The sequence below is a fragment of the Mus musculus genome, chromosome 2 (assembly GCF_000001635.26).
Source record: "Mus musculus strain C57BL/6J chromosome 2, GRCm38.p6 C57BL/6J".
NCBI lineage: Eukaryota > Metazoa > Chordata > Mammalia > Rodentia > Muridae > Mus > Mus musculus.
In genome coordinates, this window is record NC_000068.7 from 87,985,363 (window position 1) to 87,996,788 (window position 11,426).

The following is an 11,426-nucleotide window of genomic DNA, read 5'->3' on the forward strand; positions in this document are numbered from 1 at the left end:
CAGCAAAAAAAAAAAAAACAAAATAACTCAATTTCAAATGAGATACAGGTCTAAGCAGAATATTCTCAAAAAGAGCAGTCTCTTATGGCTAAGAAATACTTGATTCAACACCTGTAGCTATCAAAGAAATGAAAATCAAAACTACTTTGAGATTCTATCTTACTTGGCTAAAATCAATAGCACATGTTAGGTCATGATGATGAATATGTGAAGCAAGGAGAAAACTTACCTATTGTTGGTGGTAGTGCAAACATTATATTCATAATGAAAATCAGTGTTCTGGTTGCTCAGGAAGATAAAATCTATCTAACTCAAGATAGAGCTATACCACCTATAGCATACACTACCTACTAAAAGTACTTGTGATCAAACCTGTTCATTGCTGCTCAATTTGTTAGATCTTGAAGCCAGAAATAATCTAGGTATTAATAAACAGAAGAAAAAAAAGAATGGAAAAAGAAAAGGTGATACATTTACACAATGAAGTAGTATTACTAAGGTGTTTAAAACATGGCATCACGAAATTTGTAGGCAAATGGCAGTAGAAAAATATCATTCTGAGGTAGGTATCCCACACCCAGAATGATAAATATGAATATACTCATTTATATCTGCATATTATCCATTTCATAAATGATAAAAAAATCTATGATCCATAGACAAAGAGAGGATAGATTGGCATGGAGGAAGGGATGAATGTGGATATGTGGACGTCCCTGAAAGTGTGAAATATAATAGATTTTAAAGGAGGAATAGAGTTTACGAGGGGGGCATGAAAAGAGGAGGATCAATAGAAGGTGGGAGAGGAGATGGGATTGAGGGAAGGAATGTTAGCAGAGACCCCATAATTAAGTGGCATCTTCTGAGGGGCAGTATGGAAAGCAAGTGCAGAGGAAAGTAGGGATTAAAACATCTCCTATCAATAGTCTCCTATACAATATAGATTGGTGCCTTATTCATCCATTATAGCAGAGGCATTCTTCTCCAACAGATGTGTTTACATAAAGAGATTCTTGTAGATGAAATTTAATCCAGCAACATGTTTGTTAACATGGTTTTTTAATCCTAACACCTTCTAGGTCTGTGTGATCCAGCTTCCAGCTGGAAAACACACACACACACACACACACACACACACACACACACACACACACACACACACAGACAAAACTCCTTTAATCTAAGAGGTATAGGTAAGCCTAGAACATTCTGAGTTCAATATTCTTTTCCAGAACAAGTTTCAGGTAAAAAAAAAAAAAAAAAAAAAAAAAAAAAAAAAAAAAAAAAAAAAAAAAAAAAGTTTGGATTAAGAAACCATGTTAACAACCATGCTGCTCGATTAAATTTCATCAACAAGGATCTCTTTATGTGAACACATAAAAGGTACATGACTTTAATCCCACACTCAGTAGACAGAGGCATATATATCTCTGAGTCTGTCTCTGAGATGCAGTGAAATTCAATGCAATTTGTGGGTGTACAGTATATGGAACTCAGAGGCAAGTTTTACCAGGACAGTTTTATAGAGACAGGTTGCAGAGAGAACTAGCTATACACAGGTGATGATAAGGACATAGAGAATGAGAAGGATCCAGGGGATTAGAACAGATGGCCAACATGATTGTGAGGCTAAGCAGAGCAATTCGATGAGTAGTCTTTTATTTATTTACATTTCAAATGTTTTTCCCCTTCCCAGTTAAACCCCCTATCCCTTCAACCTTCTCCTCTGCTCTATGAGAGTGCTCCACCACCCACCCTCTCCCTCCCAATTCAGAACACTAGCAATCCCCCACACTGGGTCTAGCATCCATAGGACCAAGGGGCTCCTCTCCCTCTCCTTATGATGGCATATAAGGTAATCCACTGCTACATATGTAGCTGGAGCCATGGGTCCTTCCATGAGTACTACTCTAGTTGGTGGCTTAGTCCCTGGAAGCTCTGAGGAGTCTGGTTGGTTAATATTGTTGTTCTTCCTATAGGATTGCAAACCCCTTCATCTCCTCCACTTCTTCCCTTAACTCCTCCATTGGAATTTCTGTGCTCAGTCTGATAGTTGGCTGCAAGCATCCGCATCTATATAACAGTTCCTCAGAAAATTGGAAATAGAGGACCAGCTATACCACTACTGGGCATATACCCAAAAGATGCTGAAACAAATAACAGGGACACATACTCCACTATGTTCATAGCAGTTTTATTTATAATACCGATAAGCTGGAAAGAACCCAAGTGTGCCTCAACAGAGGAATAGATACAGAAAATGTGGTACATTTTCACCGTGGAGTACAACTTAGCTATAAAAAACAGTGTCTTCATGAAATTCACAGTAAAATGGGTGGAACTACAGAATACAATCCTGAATGAGGTAACCCAATCACAAAAGAACATACATGGTATGTACTCACTGATGAGTGGACATTATGAAAAAATCTCAGAACACCCAAGATACAACGCACAGACAAATTGAAGACCAATAAGATTTCATTCATTTTTTTGACACATAGAGGTGAACTTGATTATCTATATTACTTTTGTAAAATATTCATTCCTTTTAGTTCACATTTAATGTAGGTAATTAGAAAGACAAATTGGTAAACTAAAGTACCTCTATCTGTCGCTGTTCCATGCTTGATGCATTTCCTACTTTCCAAATAAAATCAAAATTTTGGAACTGAAACAAAATATTCCAAAGTATGGGTGTTTATGAATGAAGACTTTAGAAAATTGTGTTGCTTTAAGTAGTTAGAATTTCAGTTCAGTGTAGATATAATAAATATATTTTATTCATAGTTTGTTTTCTTTCCACAGTTTTATTTTAAAAGTCTAATTATAAAGAATGGAAATATACTCATTTTATTTATTGCAATTATATTTATTGATATATTGATATATTTTTATATCAATAAATATGCTATTTCAGTTCATTCTACTACTCTTTTTGGACATAATATTCTCAGTGCCATCTGAAAAACTATTCTGTTTATTTAAATCAGGGGGTTAATAAACGTTATTATGTTTTATATAGTCTAATATTTGGAAAGTCAAAGTGATTATCTTTGAGGCATTTCCAAGACAAACATTTGTTGCATCATTCCATATTTTGCTTAATGAATTCCTTTGTGAAATTGTTAATTGCTCACATATTTTCTCATGGGAATTTTGATATTAGTGCTTGGGTTCCTAGACGCTCATGTGAGATTCATGTCCTAAAAGCAAACAATAAAATGTCCTGCTTTTCCTTTGAATGGAAACTTTTTAAGGAAGGTATACTTTCCTTGAAGAAAACAGAAGGTGTGTCAAAATGGAAAATGAGTAATGCTATAATGGATTTATATTTTTCATTTAAATGTTACTCATGTTTTCTGTTCAAAAATAAGCTGTGGCTCACAGCAGTGAAAAAGGAGGTAAATGACAGAAAGGTGATCATCTGGTAAGTATTCTTATAATAATCCTCAGATATTGACAATGGGTGGGATTACAGTGGTTCACTTCTCACAATCACCATCTAGAAAGCTGTTTATTGACTTTGAACATGACTAAAGCCAAGCAGGTTTTTCATCCTCTTGATGAGTCCCAAACCAACAACAACAAAAAAATCTAGCTAAATTCAAGTACATTTAAAATGTGCTATTTTTTAAAACATCAATCCAAATTATTAAACATTGAGAAAACATCTGAATATTAATCTTTTAAAGTAATGTATTAGCTATTAACTAAATAAATTTAACAGAGCCAGGCATGATGAAACACACATTTGACCTAGTACTTGGGAGGCTGATGCAGGTGGAAATCTGTGATTAAAGGTGAGTTCAGCATGATATTTTAGTGAGCTCCAAGCCAAACACGCCTACATAATGAGACGCAGACTCAAATCAACAACATCAATAAATACATGAAGAAACAAAGAAAGGGGAGATTCAGATAGCAATGGTATAAATTTTTATTTTTATTTTTGTAAAACACAGATTTTTTCTTTATTTTAACTTAATGAGATCATTACCTGTAAGCAAAAGCATGTAATAAACCTGCAGGAGAGATCATAACATTGACAAAAAGTATTGAAAGAAGTGTGACATTAAGTGTTTAGAACTCTGAATAATTAGTTAATGACTTATTGGTCCTTTTCATTTACTCTCAGATTATAGCTGAACCTTAGACATAGTAGATGTTTGTCTTCTTAAAAATTCCTTAGCTTCTGAGGAACAGAACTTATACTCAGAGAATAATCATTCCTACTCTTTATTTTGTTTTATTTTAATTTTGTGTTGTTAATGATTGTTGGGACAGCCCTTGTTCCTCACCTGGAAATGACTTCTAAAAGTGAAAAGCAGTCCTTTTACCCCTTTGTCGATGAAAACTTTTCTGGAACTGAGATAATTTTATCTATTATAGCACTTGATGAGGCAAAATACAGGAAACTAACAAACTTATTCACAGATATAAAAATATACAGTGAGTAACCTTTTGACAACATTTATACAGAGCCAATGAAATTTAAAATAAACTGTCATCTATATTAATAGAGCACAACAATATAATGGTGAATATGGAACATGAAATCTTTAAGAAGACATTATAAATTCCAATTTAGTATAAATATTGAAAATTTATTAATTTATTATGCTATAATTCTTACTCTTTAAGAATGATCTTGATTATAAATCACTTTTCTATTGAATTTTAAATTTATTTACATGTTTATTCTATTTTTATTCTACCTGGGCTACAGAAACCAAAATTTCTACAAATAATGAGTGTGGAGAACAGCACTGTGAAGACTGAATTCTATCTCCTGGGATTCAGTGATCATCCAGAGCTCCAGAGTCTCCTATTTGCTGTGTTTTTCTCCATCTACTCCATTACTCTGATGGGGAATATTGGCATGATTGTATTGATCACAGTCAGTCCTAATTTACACATTCCCATGTACTTTTTCCTCTGGATGCTGTCCTTCATAGATGCATGTTCCTCCTCTGTCATTGCCCCCAAATTACTTGTGGATTTGATTTCTGACAAGAAGGTGATTTCTTACAATGGCTGTGCTACACAGTTTTATTTTTGCTGCTCTCTGGTTGATACAGAATCTTTCCTGTTGGCTGCCATGGCTTATGACAGGTACATTGCAATCTGTAACCCCCTGCTCTATACTGTAATTATGTCCAAGAGGGTCTGTACTCAGCTGGCATTTGAAGCATTCTTGGGTGGAACTATGAGTTCAATAATCCATACAACTAACACTTTCCAGTTGTCATTCTGCTCCAAAGAAATTAACCATTTCTTTTGTGATATGACTCCACTCTTCTCTCTGTCCTGCTTTGATACTTACACACATGACATTATACTGGTGTTTTTCACAAGTTTGGTGGAAGCTGTCTGTCTTCTTGCTGTTCTCCTCTCCTATATGTATATTATAGTGGCCATTCTTAAAACAGGTTCTGCAGAGGGAAGAAAGAAAGGGTTCTCTACTTGTGCTTCTCACCTGGCAGTAATCACCATTTATCATGGCACCCTGATTTTTATTTATTTGTGTCCTAGTACAGGCCATTCAATGGATATTGACAAAATGACCTCTGTGTTCTATACATTGATTATACCCATGCTTAACCCCTTGATATACAGTCTCAGGAACAAAAATGTCAAATTCGCCTTTAGAAAAATTATTAGCAAAAAATTGTTTTTTTTAGTTATTTAAAGATGGGCTTCACATTAGGAAACTTCTTTAGTTTTTCCATGTAAAAGTCTTAAAAGTCAGTTGAATATTTTGATTACCCAATTGTATGAATAATGAGAATCCGTTAAGAAAGAAAGTACTGTGTCTAACATTGAAACTGGTATCTTCTCTTATTTCTGATGATCACTTTACTTTTTAAATTTACTCTATTTAGTATATGTCATGTAAGATTGCATTCTACTTAATTAAATCATCTTTTGTGCTAACTTTTCTTCAGGATTCTCACTTGCAGATAAATCTCCTTTTATTATTCCTATGAGCATATAGTATAATGCGGTTGTATCAGATTTACTCACACTGCCAACTCTTCCCAGATCCAACACACTTACAATATATTAATCTTTGTGCTTTTCATATTTTTCACTCAAATTCTGTGCCTATGCAGTGTTACAGGGGTGGGTTGTTGCATCTTAGTATAAAAAAGGTGATTTATATATTTTCTCTTTACTTTTTGAATTACAAGTAAAATAAACTCATTATAGCGTATTTGTTCAGTTAGAACATGTTTAATTACCATAGACAATTTGTGTTTTAAATTACAACTGGATGATAGATGTAAGAAATTTATTTATTTATTTATTTATTTATTTATTTATTTATTTATTTAATTAATTTATTTATTTATTATCTACCTTGTCTATCCTTTCTATCTTGTTAATTATGTGCTGTATTGTCTTCTAATTCCAAGTTATTCATTCCTATTCATCAATTGATCCCATGAGATTGATCACAGTGTCTGCCTTTGTATACAAACTGAGTGGTTTTTTAAAAAAATAAGTATCGGTTTGCTATTTGTTTCTATTAGTTTATTTTGTATAATTTTGATATTCAAAACTGTAAATTTTCTTCTTGTAGTGTTTTGACTTAAATCCTACAAATTGGCCTATCTATACAGGTATACTTAGTAAGATATTACCCAACATGTTTCTTTTTTAAATAATATGTACAGATTGTATGAATATGGTTTTTATTTTTATTAGATATTTTCTTTATTTACATTTCAAAGGTTATCCTCTTTCCTAGTATCCCCTTTGAAAATTACCTATGCTCTCCCCCTCCACCTGTTCCCCATCCTTCCCTCTCCTGCTTCCTGGCCCTGGCATTCCCCTATATTGGGGCATAGAGCCTTCATAGGACCAAGGGCCTCTCTTCCCATTGATGACCAACTAGGCTAGAGCTACGAGTCACTCCATGTGTGTTTTATTTGATTGGTGGTTTAGTACCAGGGAGTTCTGGGAGGTACTGGTTATTTCATATTGTTGTTCCTCTGATAGGGCTGTAAACCCCTACAGCTCCTTGGGTCCTGTCTCTCAATCCTCCATTGGGGAACCTGTGCTCAGTCCCATGGTTGGCTGAGGCCATCCACTTCTCTATTTGTCAGGTACTGCCAGAGCCTCTGAGGAGACAGCTATATCAGGCGCCTGTCAGCAAGCACTTGTTGGCATCAACAATACTGTCTGGGATTGGTGACTGTATATGGGATGTATACCCAGGTGGGGCAGTCTCTGGATGGCCTTTCCTTCAGTCTCTGCTCCAAAATTTATGGATCTCTTCCCCTGGGTATTTTGTTCCCCCTTCTAAGAAAAAACAAAATATCCACATTTTGGTCTTCCTTCTTCTTGAGCTTCAAGTGGTCTGAATTGTGTCTTGAGTATTCTGACCTTCTGTGCTAATATCTATGTATCAGTGAGTGCATATCATGTGTGTTCTTTTATGAATGGGTTACCTCACTTAGGATGATATCCTCCAGCTCCATCCATTTGTCTAAAAATTTCATGAATTCATTGTTTTTTAATAGCTGAGCAGTACTCCATTGTGTAAATGTACCACATTTTCTGTATCAACTCTTTTGTTGAGGCATATCTGGATTTATTTCAGCTTCTTGCTATTATTAATAAGGCTGCTATGAACATAGTGAAGCATGTATCCTTATTACGATTTGGGGCACCTTCTGGGTATATGCCCAGGAGTGGTATTACTGGATCTTCTGGTAGTACTATGCCAAATTTTCTGAGGAACCACCAAACTGATTTCCAGAGTGGTTGTACCAGCTTGCAATCCCACCAACAATGGAGGAGTGTTCCTCTTTCTCCACATCCTCGCCAGCATCTGCTGTCAGCCGAATTTTTGATCTTAGCCATTCTGACTGGTGTGAGGTAGAATCTCAGGCTTGATTTGACTTGCATTTTCCTTACGGTTAACGATGTTGAAAAAAAAAAGTTGTATATGCATACATACATATACATATATGAACATGAACATAGGAAATATTGTGTTTGAAAAATGAGAACAACTTTGATCTATGTGAAAACTAGTGTATTTTAGTAACATGAATATATTATGAGAGTTGTTTCACTACATAGAATATTTTAAGTTTTTAAATCACAGACATTGTTACATTCCATCTTTGTCATATCCCTCCACCTTTCATCCTCCCTCTCCCTCTCCCTCTCCCTCTCCCTCTCCCTCTCCCTCTCCCTCTCCCTCTCCCTCCCCCTACCCTTCCCCTTCCCCCTCCCCATCTCTCTCCCCCTACCCTTCCCCTTCTCCCTCCCCATTCCTCCCCTTCACCTCCCCCTCCCCCTCCTTCTCCCTCTCTTTCTCCCTCTCCTGCTTCCTCTCTTTCTCTCCAGCTTCCCTCAGCACTAGATATGGAGCATTAGGAACCCCTTCCCCAGTCTCCACACAGGATTGAGTATATACTTTAATTTCTTTTTTTTTTTTGTGTGTGTGTGTGTGACACTGTGTACTGGAATCCATCCACAGAGATCTCTGGCCAGGCTAGGTAGGACAGTTCAAGCAAAGAGAAAAGGTCAGGAACAGGGAGGGTGGATTGACTCCACCATTTCTGCTACTGCATATTCTTCTGCTGTTTCTGCTGACACTGGCCAAACTGCACTGAGCCCTTTGGGCTGAGCCTGCAGGAGGCTGACTAGTCAGTGAGGGGGTGCAGGGGAGTCTTGGGTGGCTTTTCTGGAGAGCAGTTCACTTCCCTGGTGGTAGTGTTATTGTTCTTATGACAGAAGCTCTCAGACACTGAAGTAATTCTCACACACATATATTCCTTCTGGATAGGATCATTATACACAGTTTAGGGGTGGTTTGGAGTCTCACAGTAGGTGCTTCCTTTTGGCTTAGTCTGAGACATTAGGGAGGTCTAGGACATATTCGGAAGGGCTTTGGTTGTTGCCCTTACTTGACTGATGACCACAAACCTCTCTACGAGAGGGTGCGAGGGTGCTGCAGCTATGTGACAAGGGCCTGGTGCCAGCAGCAGGAAAAGTTTCAACCATCCCTTCATGGTCTCCAGAGCTTCATTCTAAGCCTTAGCTCAACTATCAGGCTTCCTCTCATATTCCACCACCCCGCACCTTTTGTATGTACTTGTATATGCTATGGTATGCTGGTGAATGTTAGAGGATATCCTGTTGGTTTTTCCTCTTCTATTATACGGCTCCAGTGATCTAATTCAGGTTATTAGGTTGGGAGCAGCTGCCTTTAACCACAGAGTCATTTTCTCAATTAAGGATAGTTATGAATGATAGTTTTGCCTTGTTGAACTTTACACACATAACGTAAATATTGATTTTTGTCAAGAAACTTAAGAAGATTAAATGTCCAAGTGAGACCCTACAACCTAATAAGGAGTGTTTGTGTTTAAAAATTACAAATGTATATCAATAATTTAAAATTTTACATGTTAATAAGTATTTGTATGTTTATATGTATACATCAATTAACAATATATTTCTGAAATAACACTATTTCTGCCCCAAAATTTCAATTGAAAAACAAACTGAACAACCACTTCAATGCAGTGATTTATGACAGATTATTCTATGTGCTTTAAAAAAATTATATTGAGTAAGATTGTTCAATTTAAATCCTCTATGACAAGTATCTGCCCTTTTGTTCTGTGAGATTTATGAAATCTAAATCTTTATATTTAATGACACTTTTATTTTTATTAGTGAGCAGTGTCATAATAAAATATGTATACAATGTTATTTATTTAACACCAAGTAATGGTAATCTGACCAATTTTCTGTACATCTCTGCATACAAATATATGGAGTTCTAGGTCATATAAAATAGGAAATGTGATTATTTTGAGTGTGGTTCACAAAATAAGTATGTGCTCAATTTAATGCATTTTCTCAAACAGTATTCCATTCAAATAGATTTATTCCCAAGTGACAATAAAGAGACTTACAGATAATGGAACTATCCATTCAAATAAACTCCAGAATTTCATGTTGTCATCACTATTCATTTTAGTCCCTGTTTGAAGAGTCACAGAACTTTTGTGAAATATTAAAATTTTGACCCAAATTATATTGTTATTTAGCTTTTGCGTTGTGAATGGTAAAGGCTGAGTGTTATTGGAAGGACAGCTGGTGAGTTTCTCTCACAAGACTACCACAAAAGTCATTTTCAGTGCCACTGTGGTCAAACTAGACTTACATATATTTATTGCTCAAAGAGAAAGTTCCTTGTCATTATTTTAGTTCCATTTTTAAATCCTTTCCATGATTAGTATGGGATTACAGATTAGTATGGGATTACATGACAGTAGGTGTCATAGAAATACTGAGGACATATATTGAGCTTGAAAGGGCCACATAAATTTGCTACATACTGCTTTTTAATAGAGGGGAGTAAGGTTCAATTAAAAAGAATGGCAGAATGCTATAATGTCTTAGGGCACATTGAATGCCTAGTTCAGAGAATTATTAGAAAAAAAAAATCACCAGATAAAAAAGCATTTGCCTCTAATTTGAAAACAGGAATTCTACTTACACATTTAGCACTATAGAACATACAACACCCAACAGTTATATGCATTTTGTTGTAAGGAAGCATCCAAACTTATCCTCCAAATACATAATGCTCATGTTTTCAATGAAAAAAAACAGGATAAAAGATATTCAGAATAGAAACAGGCTCATGGTGTGGACCTACTGTGGAGTCCTTGTCACATTTACATAGCTCTACATTCTCTTGCTTGCTCTCTTTCCTGTGTGTGAAAGAAGAGAATTACAGAACACAAGAGTTGGTTGGTTTTGTACATGAACATTGCACATAGATCAAAGCCTGGTAACATTCCTTCCCAATGAGTTCTTACAACATTGAAATAAAAAATGAAATGTTCAATCGGGGTCTTTATTAAAGTTCTGTTTAGGCCATGAATCTTCTAAGTCACATTACCACGTGATTATTTTTTAAACTTTAGCTATTAAAATGTACAGATATTGAGATCTTTTTACTTCATATTCTATATTTAGACATAAATATTTCAGTGTAATTTTCACATATGTTCTTATTTAAATCCTCTTGTTTCAGTGCACACTTCTTAGATGTGCTTACAAGGTCAAGCAAAAACATTAAAATCATGTATATTCCTATGGCTTGTCCAAAGTGGCCCAAGATGAATTATTATTTTTTTTTTGGAATTAAGATTGGATTCTCTATATAGTCACTGTCTTACAAACTATAACCACTCCATATATGTTGTTAAAACATAAAGTACATACTCAAAGTACAAGGTATCACTGAAGTTTTAATTTAAAACTATCATTTCTTTTTTGTTGTTGTTGTTTTGTTTGTTTTTTGTTTTTTGGGGTTTTTTTTGTGGGAATTTGGGGCTTTATTACTTTTTTAAAATTAGGTATTTATTTCATTTACATTTCCAATG

At 35.3% G+C, this 11,426-nt stretch overlaps 1 protein-coding gene across 1 annotated transcript; it reads left to right on the forward strand.

The window, feature by feature from the left end:
• Positions 1-4,750: 4,750 nt before the first annotated feature.
• On the forward strand, positions 4,751-5,692 carry Olfr1158 (olfactory receptor 1158). Its single transcript, NM_146645.2, has one exon. The coding sequence runs from the start codon at positions 4,751-4,753 to the stop codon at positions 5,690-5,692; it is 942 nt and encodes a 313-aa protein (NP_666856.2).
• The last annotated feature ends 5,734 nt before the right edge of the window (positions 5,693-11,426 follow it).

Coding starts and splice junctions, on each gene's coding strand:
- Olfr1158 (NM_146645.2), top strand. CDS start 4,751: ATGAGTGTGGAGAACAGCACTGTGAAGACTGAATTCTATCTCCTGGGA.